The 13,848-nt window shown below is 43.9% G+C and overlaps 1 protein-coding gene across 1 annotated transcript; it reads right to left on the bottom strand.

Annotated features, from left to right (window-relative positions):
* Nucleotides 1-4,823: 4,823 nt before the first annotated feature.
* LOC109867055 (cadherin-related family member 3) lies at nt 4,824-13,654 on the bottom strand. The gene is made up of 18 exons (XM_031801452.1): nt 13,597-13,654; nt 13,091-13,293; nt 12,683-12,839; nt 12,518-12,603; nt 12,235-12,332; nt 11,816-11,920; nt 11,452-11,588; nt 10,876-11,132; nt 10,568-10,801; nt 10,321-10,423; nt 10,103-10,201; nt 9,012-9,250; nt 8,638-8,806; nt 7,650-7,854; nt 7,433-7,568; nt 6,674-6,913; nt 5,973-6,021; nt 4,824-5,865 (listed from the first exon to the last, which is right to left on the bottom strand). The coding sequence occupies exons 1-18, from the start codon at nt 13,652-13,654 to the stop codon at nt 5,696-5,698; spliced, it is 2,745 nt and encodes a 914-aa protein (XP_031657312.1). The 3' UTR covers nt 4,824-5,695.
* Nucleotides 13,655-13,848: the final 194 nt, after the last annotated feature.

Raw genomic sequence — 13,848 nt, 5'->3', positions numbered from 1 at the left:
AACAATACTGTTAATGTCCTCTAATGTATTTGTATAGATTTGTTTTAGTTTTCCAGTAATGATTGTGCATTTGAATAACTTCTATTCTATTGTCACCTGTCCTGTTCCCCCCCTGGTTAAGGTGCTACTGGTGTAATTGTACTATACCAGAGACTCACCTGATTGGGGGCCTTTGCCTTCTCAGCTGAGTTCATTGTGAGCATCACCATCATGGCCTTCATGTACCGTATGGGGACTGTACTGTATGAGGACTGTACCGTATGAGGACTGTACCGTATGGGGACTGTACTGTAACTGTACCGTATGGGGACTGTACTGTAACTGTACTGTATGGGGACTGTACTGTATGAGGACTGTACCGTATGGGGACTGTACTGTACCGTATGGGGACTGTACTGTATGAGGACTGTACCGTATGGGGACTGTACTGTATGGGGACTGTACTGTACTGTATGGGGACCGTACCGTATGGGGACTGTACTGTAACTGTACTGTATGGGGACTGTACTGTAACTGTACTGTATGGGGACTGTACCGTATGGGGACTGTACTGTAACTGTACCGTATGAGGACTGTACTGTATGGGGACTGTACTGTAACTGTACTGTATGGGGACTGTACTGTACCGTATGGGGACTGTACTGTATGGGGACTGTACCGTATGGGGACTGTACTGTAACTGTACTGTATGGGGACTGTACTGTACCGTATGGGGACTGTACTGTATGGGGACTGTACCGTATGGGGACTGTACTGTATGGGGACTGTACTGTATGGGGACTGTACTGTAACTGTACCGTATGGGGACTGTACTGTAACTGTACTGTATGGGGACTGTACTGTAACTGTACTGTATGAGGACTGTACTGTATGGGGACTGTACTGTAACTGTACCGTATGGGGACTGTACTGTACCGTATGGGGACTGTACCGTATGAGGACTGTACTGTAACTGTACCGTATGGGGACTGTACCGTATGGGGACTGTACTGTATGAGGACTGTACTGTAACTGTACCGTATGGGGACTGTACTGTAACTGTACCGTATGGGGACTGTACCGTATGGGGACTGTACTGTAACTGTACCGTATGGGGACTGTACTGTAACTGTACTGTATGGGGACTGTACCGTAACTGTACTGTATGGGGACTGTACTGTATGGGGACTGTACTGTAACTGTACCGTATGGGGACTGTACCTGTACTGTATGGGGACTGTACCGTATGGGGACTGTACCGTATGAGGACTGTACTGTAACTGTACCGTATGGGGACTGTACTGTATGAGGACTGTACTGTAACTGTACCGTATGGGGACTGTACTGTAACTGTACTGTATGGGGACTGTACCGTATGGGGACTGTATGGGGACTGTACTGTACCGTATGGGGACTGTACTGTATGGGGACTGTACTGTATGGGGACTGTACTGTACCGTATGGGGACTGTACTGTATGGGGACTGTACCGTATGGGGACTGTACCGTATGGGGACTGTACTGTATGGGGACTGTACTGTAACTGTACCGTATGGGGACTGTACTGTAACTGTACTGTATGGGGACTGTACTGTAACTGTACCGTATGGGGACTGTACCGTATGAGGACTGTACTGTAACTGTACTGTATGAGGACTGTACTGTAACTGTACCGTATGGGGACTGTACCGTATGAGGACTGTACCGTATGAGGACTGTACTGTAACTGTACTGTATGAGGACTGTACTGTAACTGTACCGTATGGGGACTGTACCGTATGAGGACTGTACTGTAACTGTACCGTATGGGGACTGTACCGTATGGGGACTGTACTGTATGAGGACTGTACTGTAACTGTACCGTATGGGGACTGTACCGTATGGGGACTGTACTGTATGAGGACTGTACTGTAACTGTACCGTATGGGGACCGTACCGTATGGGGACTGTACTGTAACTGTACCGTATGGGGACTGTACCGTATGGGGACTGTACTGTAACTGTACCGTATGGGGACTGTACTGTAACTGTACCGTATGGGGACTGTACCGTAACTGTACTGTATGGGGACTGTACTGTAACTGTACCGTATGGGGACTGTACTGTAACTGTACTGTATGGGGACTGTACCGTATGGGGACTGTACTGTATGGGGACTGTACTGTATGGGGACTGTACTGTAACTGTACCGTATGAGGACTGTACCGTATGGGGACTGTACTGTAACTGTACTGTATGGGGACTGTACCGTATGGGGACTGTACTGTAACTGTACCGTATGGGGACTGTACTGTAACTGTACCGTATGGGGACTGTACTGTATGGGGACTGTACCGTATGAGGACTGTACTGTATGGGGACTGTACTGTATGGGGACTGTACCGTATGGGGACTGTACCGTATGGGGACTGTACTGTATGGGGACTGTACTGTAACTGTACTGTATGGGGACTGTACTGTAACTGTCCGTATGAGGACTGTACTGTACTGTATGGGGACCGTACTGTATGGGGACTGTACTGTAACTGTACCGTATGAGGACTGTACTGTGACTGTACCGTATGGGGACTGTACTGTATGAGGACTGTACTGTACCGTATGGGGACTGTACTGTACCGTATGGGGACTGTACCGTATGAGGACTGTACTGTATGGGGACTGTACTGTATGGGGACTGTACTGTATGGGGACTGTACTGTAACTGTACCGTATGGGGACTGTACTGTAACTGTACTGTATGGGGACTGTACCGTATGGGGACTGCTGGTCTATGTGAGTTACATGAACACACCACTCTGGGACGAAACAGTGAATAATAGCATCACGTTAATACATTTACATTGTGGTCATTTAGAAGAAACGTATCCAGAGAGACTTATAGTCAGTGCATTTTACTAAGGTAGGTGAGTCAACCACACTAGATAGTACTAGTCATTGTGTGCATAGAGTTGTCACACTGGTAATACATATTGGAATCAGGCTACTGCATGGTCAGCTGATGGTTAAGCTTTCTGAGTATCTATTCACTAAGACACATAAACAGCAGACCAGGGCTGGCTCCAGGCCACTAGAGGGACCCTGACTCTCACATGTTGTCATCCCCCAGCCGCTCCTTGTGTGTGTGTGTGTCTCCTTCCTTCCATTCTGGCAGAACATTGTGGTGATCGTGCTCTTTGCCATCCTGTGGTTGAAGAGTGCGTCATCATGGGCCAGGGGTCTACAGAGTGTACCCTGGCACAGTGCCGAGGACAGGGCATGATCTCAACATGTCTGTGGTGAGATAATGTATTTTCTCAGTCCATGTTTTTTTTTCTCTCTATTTCCCCACTGATCTAAAAAATAAACTGATCGAGTGAAAACCAGCCTAATGATGAGCTTCCACCATAATGTTTTCACATGTCAATCTTTTCCGGGTCAGTGCAGATGGAGGCAGAGCCAAGGAGAGGACAGATTTCTAAGAAATTGAGAAAAAGCCTAACAGTCCTCTCTCTCTCTCTCTCTCTCTCTCTCTCTCTCTCTCTCAGATCTGTGGTTCCCTGAACGTGGTTCTGTGGGTGGGCAACACCTGGGTCCCCGATAAAGAGACCCCATGGCACGACATGGACAGACTGCCCTGCACTAGAGCCTAGGGATTGAGCACAGACCTTATATGAGCCCCCCTTCGCCATTCACTGATGCCCTCATCAGCAACAGTGCCCGCAGAGGAGAGGTGGTATGGTGCCCTTGCAGGGACAAACTTTTTTTTTTTTACTTCCTCTGAGTTGCTCTTGTCACATTAACTTTTTGTTTTGTGTCTGTAAACAGTTATTATTATATTACTGTATCTGTTTCCTTCAACCTTTAGCTTTTTAATCACAATGTTGCTTTCTGTCCATCCACTGACATATAATATGCTTTGGTCACTTGGAATCTTTGGTCACTTGGAATCTTTGGTCACTTGGAATCTTTGGTCATTTGGAATCTTTGGTCACTTGGAATCTTTGGTCACTTGGAATCTTTGGTCACTTGGAATCTTTGGTCACTTGGAATCTTTGGTCACTTGGAATCTTTGGTCATTTGGAATCTTTGGTCACTTGGAATCTTTGGTCACTTGGAATCTTTGGTCATTTGGAATCTTTGGTCACTTGGAATCTTTGGTCATTTGGAATCTTTGGTCACTTGGAATCTTTGGTCACTTGGAATCTTTGGTCACTTGGAATCTTTGGTCACTTGGAATATTCTTTCATGTACAATACTGAATGTATTAGATATTATTATTGTGTTTGTATCTCTCTCAGGACAATCCCAGACAATGAATTGCCTTGATGAAGTCTGTGACGTCTTTGGTGTATTCTTGTGAATATTTAAGATAATTGAGACTGGACCCCGATTCAATTCCTTTTTTAGGCTATAATAGAGCCACATCAAGCTGGTTACAGTAGTAAGGAGACAGGCTGTGTGTTGAATTCAGTCAAATCACTTCTCTCAAACACATATGTTATAAATGCTCAATTTCAACAGCCTATAAATTAAACCACGTGAACATTTTTTGCTTTGTCACAGGCTCTGTCCTCTAGCCTGGTTCCAGATGTGTTTGTGCTGTTTTATCAACTCATATGGTCATTTACTGACAGCGCAAACAAATATGGGGCCAGGTTATCTCCCCTCTACCACACACAGCAACCCAGTACTCAGTCACAGGGTGGTGGTTAAACTGCTTCAAAATCATGATGTATTATGGGTAAATTGTGACTGACCTAATCTAAAAAATAAAAAATATTGAGTAGATATTTATGATACAAGGTGATTTATTTGTAGATCAGTCAGTCTTGACTTGACTTCAAAGTCGACTGCAATGTGGAAGGTGTTGTTTGCTTGTCTAATCCCTGCGATTAAATGATCACGGATGCTTCTCTTCCCAGGAGTATCTGAAGAACAACTGTGCCATTCGTATGACTGCTGAGAACTTCCAATCGTGAAAAGGGCCTGACCAATGATGTAGGGTCTGACTGTAGTGCCCAACTGTTAGTTGATGGCCTGTGGAGGACCGGTCTTTTAACATTGAAAAAGTAGATTATAGCAACTTTCTTTGCAATTATGAAAATGTTATTTGATTATTTCCTGTGTGATTATATATATTTTCTCTCTGAGCATTTCAAAACAGACCAAAAGACACAGTTATGGAAAAAGAAAGAAAGAAGGGTGGCAGGATTAGTGTATCTTCAGTAGGACAGTTGTTTACACTCGACATTGGTGAATGACGGCAACGGTCTGTGTAACATAGCAACGCCAGAGCAGTTTTAATCTAGATCAGCGTTGACAGGTTATATTTATTTGTCTGTTATTTTGATTTACAAAGCTGTTACCAGGTCATTTTATGACCCCAGCTTGCACTAATGTACAACGTATTTGAGTATCTCTGCACGTACATTATCTTCACAAACGTTTACACAACAGTTGTAAAGGCTAAACATTTTTCCCAAATCAAAAATCCTATGCTTGACTATAATGATTTGAAAGATTTCTAAACACACAAGTAGTGTATTATATGTCAGTGAGGACTCAGACTTCAGACATGTTGGGCCTTCCCCTAGTTGTCATGGGTACCATATCTAATTTTACGCCTCCTTCTGAAAGAGCAAACCAAGCAGACCTTGCAGACTGCCCAGACGTTTGTCTGCTCTGACTGGACCAGGGAGATCCTCTATCCTCTGTGGCCCTGCCTACTCCCTCACTCCTCATTTTTGATTGGCCAGTGCTAGCCCTCCCACTCCTAGCCTGTGATTGGGCAGAATGACCATGCTGCTGCTCTCTGGCTGTATCATAGGGACAGACTCAGACACAGTGGTAACGTCCTTCCAGCGTCTGGCTCCAGACTTACTGTTGTACTCGTACACCCTCCCTGTGACTGAAAAATGTAAAAAAAAAAAAATATATATATATATATATATATATAAAAATGATATAGGTTTTATATAATCTCAGAACAGATAACAGGAAATGAGAGAAACTTACCAGGATCAACTTCCTCTCCATCAAATACAGTGTTGATCTTGATCACTTCCTGGAATAGAGAGAGCGTGTATATAGAGAGGACAGTCACCAACAATTGAATAGAGGTCCTAGAACACAGTGGCACTTTAACAGACTGTAGGTAAACTCTTACCATTAATATTTCCCTCTTTGGAGGTGTTGGTTCTGGGATCCTATGTGACAGAAAAAATAAAATATATCATTAGTAATACATGAAATATACATTTCTGTTATCAACAATGTAACGACCCCCCCCCACGGCCATGTAACGATTCCCCTGCGGCCATGTAACGATTCCCCCACGGCCATGTAACGATTCCCCCAGGGCCATGTAACGATCCCCCCCACGGCCATGTAACGATTCCCCCACGGCCATGTAACGATTCCCCCCCCCGCGGCCATGTAACGATTCCCCCCCCCCCGCGGCCATGTAACGATTCCCCCCGGCCATGTAACGATTCCCCCGCGGCCATGTAACGATTCCCCCGCGGCCATGTAACGATTCCCCCGCGGCCATGTAACGATTCCCCCCCGGCCATGTAACGATTCCTCCCCACGGCCATGTAACGATTCCCCCACAGCTTGGCTCAGCAGGCAAACCTGGTTAAAAGGACATCAACAACATCATTTCAACCAGCTTTGCCTACTGGGAGATGTAGTATTTCTGTTAATACTCACAGTACTTCCTGGTCTTCCTTTGGCCTGGGTTCGCAGCAGGAGCAGTCACTGTGCTTAAGAGCCTTGTAGAGCTTCCCACAGAGGTGATACAGCAGGTATGAGAGTAAACCAAGCAGTAGCACGGTCCCCAGAGCAATGACAAACCATATATACCAGTCGTCAATGCTGTACGTGTTCTCTGTGACGGTGATGTATGTTACTCGAGGCTGCAAGGGAAAGGTTAACTGTGGTGGCGCTAGTCTGTGCTGTGAGGAAATTCACATCAACATTTGTTGTTCAGAGTAGATGTAGAAAAGAGGGAAATAGTTGTTATGGTAACACTACTAATGTCCTTATTCAAATCAAAATGTTATTTGTCACATGCGGCGGAATACAATAGTGAAATGCTCCCTTTTACAAGCCCCTTAAATCCAACAATGCAGTTTTAAGAAAATAGAGATAAGAAAATATTTACTACATAAACTAAAGTAGAACTTTATTTATTTTATTTTTATTACACAATAAAAGAACAATAATGAGGCTATATACAGGGGATACCGTATAATGTGCGGGGGTTCAGGTTAGTCGGGTCATTTGTACATTGTTTTTTTTTTTTTCAATGCAAAAAAACTAAACAGCACAATTGGTTAGGAGTCCGAATAGTGGTTGGAGTGTAGGAGGTCCCTGAGCACAGCTCGGGTCTCCGTGACCAAAGGCAGCAACCGTAACCACTGCTTTAAGAAAGAAATGCCCCTGGGGGAGTGGTGATCTGACTTTAGGCTTACTATAGTTGTAGTGGTGACGGTGGTGAGGTCAGGGTCCACTACTAGGATATTGATGATGACTGTGCCAGTCTGGGTCAGACCTCTCGGCACAGACCCTGCAGACCGCAGGTTCCCATCAGAAACCAGCACAGTCAGGCTGTATCCACCAACCATTCAACCATATAAAGTTACAAGGTAAGACTACATGTGACCATCACGGTCAGATAGTTTCTCAGTTCAGAGTGCATTGTACAGTATCTGTTTGTCAGACTGATAGTTGTTCAGACTGATAAGAGCACCAATAGTAGTTAGCAGATCTAACCTGTAGTACCAGACCCGGTCCAGGCCACTCTCATAGTCAAAGGGCTCCTTCAGGAAGAGTCTGGTGACGTTGGTGCCAGAGGAAGGTGAGAACACAAAATGGTTGTTCAGGTTGCTGGCCCCTATAGGGAAACATTTTGGGGAAATATCAAGCTTATGATATCTTATATATTTATAAAAGTTAAGTATGACAGACCAGTCTTCTAGGATCATATCTAGAGGTTTCTCAGTTAGCTCAGGGCTGGTATTTATAAAGCACAGAGTAGGAGTAGCTAATTACATCTACAGGGCTTTCGGAAACTATTCAAACCCTTTCACTTTTTCCACATCTTGTTTACGTTGCGGCCTTATTCTAAAATGGATTCAATTGTAAGCTTGTAGCATCATACCCAAGAAGGCTCCAGGCTCTAATATCTGCCAAAGGTGTCTCAACAAAGTACTGAGTAAAGGGTCTGAATACATATGTAAATGTGATATTTCATTTATTTTTATTTTTTTACATTTGCAAAAATGTCTAAAAAACCGTTTTTGCTTTGTCATTATGGGGTATTGTGTGTAGATATTGATGAGGGGAAAAAAGGATTTAATCTATTTTAGAGGCTGTAAGGTAACAAAAATGTGGAAAGTCAAGGGGTCTGAATACTTTCCCGAATGCACTGTACGTCATTTAGAAAACAGTCCTCTATAGTGCGACTGAGGGAGTACATACATTTTCATACTGGTCTCCCTGTGGGAATCGAACCCACAACGCCATGCTCTACAAACTGAGCCACAACAGACCAAGTCATCTCAAATTCAGTTTTTACTTTTGTGTCATATTAGATCATTTAGACGGAGGAACCTGATCCTAGAGCAGCATTCGTACTGAAATGCTTTCTGAATACGGGCCTAGAGGCCGGCAGTACCCGAGATAGAGTAGATGAAGGAGGCTGAAGGGGAGTCCCTGTCTGAGCAGGTCATGATGAAGCCCTGGATGTTGGAGCCTGTCCTCAGGTCCTTGGGGACTATTAGATGTGTCTGGTTGGGGCCACACAGTGGAGGCTCGTCATTGGCCTCTGTGATGTTGATAGTGACCTAAACAAAACGCACAAATCACCAATACATGCATATTTATTTTTAATTACCAGGTAAGAACCATTGAAGATAAATACTCCTGTTGCTAGGGCAACCTGGAAGGCGAAAAAAAAAAGTGATTGGATAAAACAGGCACTGGACTGTGTTTACATCATTAGGAATAATGTCTTGTTATGTCAATATAAAGGTCACCGGGCCGTGGTACCGTAGTGGTGGCAATGAGCGGACTGATGGGGTCCCCATCCTCAGCTCTGATGACCAGGCTGTAGGTCTGGGTGGTCTCGTAGTCTGGCCGGGTCAGTAGGGCGAGACTCCCCAGCTTGGGGTCCAGGGAGAAGATGTTAGACAGGCCACCAGTTCCTCCACCAGAGATCAGGGAGTAACGGACGCCGGTGGCAGGGAGGTCTCTGTCCGTAGCTTTCACTGATCCTATCACCGTCCCACCTGGAGGGAGAGGCCCAAACATATCAATGAGCTCGGTGTGGTGTAGTGTAGTTGGTATTGTTGTAGTGTAGTTGGTATAGGTGTGGTGTAGTGTAGTTGTTATTGTTGTAGTGTAGTTGGTATAGGTGTGGTGTACACCTGCAGCAAAGGTGGCAAGCAGTCATCAGTATCATTACTTTGGCTGTACCTGGTCCCAGATTGCATTGTGTCAAATCTGGGACCAGACCATGTTATAGTTGTTCTAGTGTAGTTGCTGTAGTTGTTGTAGTGTAGTTTCTGTAGTTGTTGTAGTGTAGTTGCTGTAGTTGTTGTAGTGTAGTTTCTGTAGTGTTGTTGTTATAGTTGTAGTGTAGTTGTTGTTGTTATAGCTGTAGTGTTATAGTTGTGTAGTTGTTGTTATAGTTGTAGTGTAGTTATTGCTGTAGTGTAGTTGTTATAGTTGTAGTGTAGTTATTATAGTTGTAGTGTAGTTATTATAGTTGTAGTGTAGTTATTATAGTTGTAGTGTAGCTGTTGTTACTGTAGTGTAGTTGTTATTGCTGTAGTGTAGTTGTTATTGCTGTAGTGTAGTTATTATAGTTGTAGTGTAGTTATTATAGTTGTAGTGTAGTTATTATAGTTGTAGTGTAGTTATTATAGTTGTAGTGTAGTTATTATAGTTGTAGTGTAGTTATTATAGTTGTAGTGTAGTTATTATAGTTGTAGTGTAGCTGTTGTTACTGTAGTGTAGTTATTATAGTTGTCGTGTAGTTATTATAGTTGTCGTGTAGCTGTTGTTACTGTAGTGTAGTGTAGTTGCTGTAGTGTAGTTGTTATTGTTTTAGTGTAGTTGTTATAGTTGTAGTAACTTACGTCCAAGAAGCTCAGAGATTCTGTAGAAATATGATGGAGGACTAAACACAGGGGGAAACTCATTCACAGGTGTCACCGTCACATAGATGTATGCACTACCTGCAAAGCACCATGGGAATCAGAATTCAAAATGAGTCTGAGTGGGAGGGGGGGGGGAAATCACACTACTGTACTTTGTGATATACAATTGTGTTCAGTCTAGTCTGTCAGTCACCTACCTTTTAGGTTGGACTCATCCTTATCCTCAGCCACAGCCAACAGGCTGTATTCATTACCATCAAGCAGGTTACTGGGATCCTCAAGGTCTAGGTTTCCTTTGAGCTGTACGGGGAAAGAATTGTAAACAACCTCATGTAAGTATACATTTGTGACTTTGTATGAATGGGATTCATTCAGTAATTTTATACTTTCATTTCACTGGTCAGGAAAAACTCCCGTCCCTTTAAATATTAATATTCTGCTTACTACGATCTGATTGGATCCCGTGGGTTCCAGAGCAAAGCGGTTAGCGCAGCCCAGACAGGACAGGCCAGTGAACAGGAACTCTCTGAAGGCCGTCTCAACGTCATTATCTGTACACGTTACCGTGGTGATCAGGGCCCCAGGTTTTTCCGTCTCAGATACTGCCACCCTGGATCCAGTCAAAGGAAATGATGCAATGGATACAGAGCAATAATGGCTGCTGCCTTCGTGCACATACTAGTGTCAGCATGGCTTCAAATCCAAGCCACATCTCGTCTGACACACACTCCTTTCCTACTTAACTATCTCTATCTGTTGGATACAATACTGAAGAAAAAAAGATAAACAACAGTATAAAAATAAGACCTCTGTGCGGAGCAGATGGGAGGGTTGTCGTTAATGTCCGTGACGGTGATGGTCAGAGTGATGGTGTTGGTCAGAGTGATGGTGTTGGAGGGAGGAGCAGAGGGGCTGGGGGTGGCTGTCACAAGGACCGTTATTACGGGGTCCTCCCTGAGAGGCGCTGAGTCACGGTCCATCCTGTTGGCTATAGTCACCAGGCCAGTGTCTGAGACATGGGACAGGTCAAAACACAGGGGTGCGCGCGCACACACACACACACACACACGCACAGTGAGCATTTAAAAAAAAATCTAAATAATGTTGATTGTTTTTAAGAAAAAAATCTATCAGGTTGTGAAGCTGAACTCATACTGTATGTCCACAGTCCATGTTTTTCTAATTGTAGTGGGGACTGTTTGTTAAAACTGAAAATTACAATCTTCACTAATTGATCGCAGAACAAATGCCTTTTTAGTTATGGTCAATTATGGATATTTTGTTGAAGTACGGTAAGCATGTTGAGGATGACTGAGCAGTGAACTCACATCTTTGTATAGCCAGGTAGTTGTTGGTGCCGATGCTGTAGATGATGTACAAGGAGTCATCGGGCACCACTGCTGTGATGTTGGTCACGATAAACCCTGGACTCAGCTCCTCAGAGACTGTGAAGTCTGTGATTGTACTGCATAGGACATAAAACACACACAGATATACAGCTAAACAACAACGGGTACGGTCATACAGGAATCAAAACAGCTAAATGAGAAAAGCACCATTTCAACCAGTGTGCTAATTACAACCGTTTATGACAGATTTTTTTAAACTATAAACGAATTCACTTTTATAAACGATGTATATGAGTATTTTCTAAAGTAAAGTGTTACCAAAGCAATGAACAGTAATACTGACTTTAGGAACTGAGGTTTATCATCGTTCCTGTTGACGATGTTGATGACCAGTGTTCTGGATACGCTGTTGTTTCCATCACTCACTGTCAGGTTGAAGGCATAGCTGCTGGACACAGAATGCAGGACACAGAATGCAGGACACAGAATGCACGACACAGAATGCACGACACAGAATGCACAACACAGAATGCAGGACACAGAATGCACCACACAGAATGCACCACACAGAATGCACCACACAGAATGCACGACACAGAAGAATTAGAATGTAACGTTTACAAGACATCACTACACACTGACATAATGCTGTGGTATGCTGTTTGCGACATCGGTGGAGAGACATTTTCAACGGCACAGTACCCAATCCTCTGGTATAGAATATTATAATGTGATGTCTGTGTGCAGGAGACACATCTCTACCTTCTGGGGTCAGTCAGGTAGTTGAACTGTTTAGTTGTAGTCAGGAATCCTGAGCCAACGTCAATACGAAATTCTGTGTTTGACGGGGTCAGTGTAAACTAAAATACACAACAACATGTAAGTCAGATATTTCAACTAATAAACAGACAGTATATGTGTCAAGGTTGCACAGTAAATTAAACTTAGATACGGTGAATTTCAATTTACTCCCTAACTGAATTGAAATGTACCCAACACCTAGTATGAGAGAGCGAGAGAGAGAGAGAGAGAGAGGAAGTCATACAGTCACAGGCTGGTTCTCCGGATCAGAGACTGTTGGCCTGTAGATCTGTCCTGGTGGGGATTTCTCCAGAACATACAGGACAGACTCTTGAGAGGATACAGGAACACACAGGAGGTTAAAATGGGCTGTGTAAGTCATAATAACCATATCACACACACACAGTACCTTCATCTAGGAATACAGGGGGTTCGTTGACATCAGTTAGGATCACTGTGAGTCTCTGGAGAGCCAGGTCCTTCGTACTGTCCACAGCGAGGATTTGAAGGACAAAGCTGTTGGGTGACGTCTCAAAATCCAGGTTGGTGGTACCTGTTACTGTCACCTGTATTCAGAATGGAAAATGTATCATGAAGTCATCCACCTTCACTCTTACATTGCAAGACATGGTGTTTCTTCTGGGAGGGGCTGTATCAGACCTGGGTTTAAATATAATTTGAAATCATTTTCAAATAAGTCTCAAAAGTACAAACCCCATCCAAATAGCTCTCCAGACAGGCTGAAAGAAATGCTCAAAGTATTTGATGATCTGGTACATATGAGGCCTTGCTAGGGTAGTATTGAGCAATGCCTCACCTGTGCTTTGTTAGTGTTGATCATAGACACAGTGAATTGGTTGGTGAGGGGGTCAGAGTTGAGTATCCTGGGGTATCCTGATGCCAAGCTGGCACCTGGGGACAAAGCCACCTGGAAGCTGTAGGTCACAGTGCCAGCCTTGCTGTTCTCTGCCAGTCTAGCTGTGCCTGGCAAGCCTATCAACGAAACCTCTGGAGCCAAGCCTGAAAGCATCCACAGAGGAAATGAACACCAGTTAATGAGACCGAGGCAGTGGTCAGTAGGCACCAAACAGAATAAAATGGCACTAAATCAAAATTAAAACAAGGAAGTGATGTCTGATTCTGAAAGTGTCCAAAAAAATAAATGCTTGTTTGTTTTTCATTGCAAAACGCTTTACTACGGTGTGCCTTAATGAACATGACCCAGGAAAAGTCATACAAAACCTATATTCAAAATGAGCAGCTCGAAAGTATAGTGTTAAGAAAACACTTTGACAGAGGACAGTCTGGATGTAGTGGTCTCACCTCGTATCATCCACATGCCCAGGGTCAGGCTCAGTAGGAGTTGGAAATCCTTGTCCATCTCTCTCGTCAAGTATCCTCTCAAAAGCCTTATGCTACACCAAAGTAAGTTTGTGTGTGTACTCTCTACTTGGGACTATTGCAGTTTGGTTTACTGGAAGGCTAGACTTTCTACTCTACTGTAGGCTGTGTTGCTAGAGTCCTGTTGTGTTGGTAGATACAGGAGTTTATGGTCTTTACCTTTTGATATGTGAG

Source organism: Oncorhynchus kisutch, linkage group LG22 (assembly GCF_002021735.2).
Source record: "Oncorhynchus kisutch isolate 150728-3 linkage group LG22, Okis_V2, whole genome shotgun sequence".
In the NCBI taxonomy this organism is placed as follows: Eukaryota; Metazoa; Chordata; class Actinopteri; order Salmoniformes; family Salmonidae; genus Oncorhynchus; species Oncorhynchus kisutch.
Note: the sequence above shows the minus strand (reverse complement) of the source record. Positions and strands in the feature narration are given on the sequence as shown.

Bases quoted from the DNA above. Each gene is read 5' to 3' on its own strand.
- LOC109867055 (XM_031801452.1), bottom strand. From the start codon at position 13,654: ATGGACAAGGATTTCCAACTCCTACTGAGCCTGACCCTGGGCATGTGG. The intron at 12,333-12,517 runs GTATGACTTCCT...TGTGTATTTTAG, and splicing joins CGGAGAACCAGCCTGTGACT to TTTACACTGACCCCGTCAAA. The intron at 7,569-7,649 runs AACTGAGAAACT...TGGTGGATACAG, and splicing joins ATACTGTACAATGCACTCTG to CCTGACTGTGCTGGTTTCTG.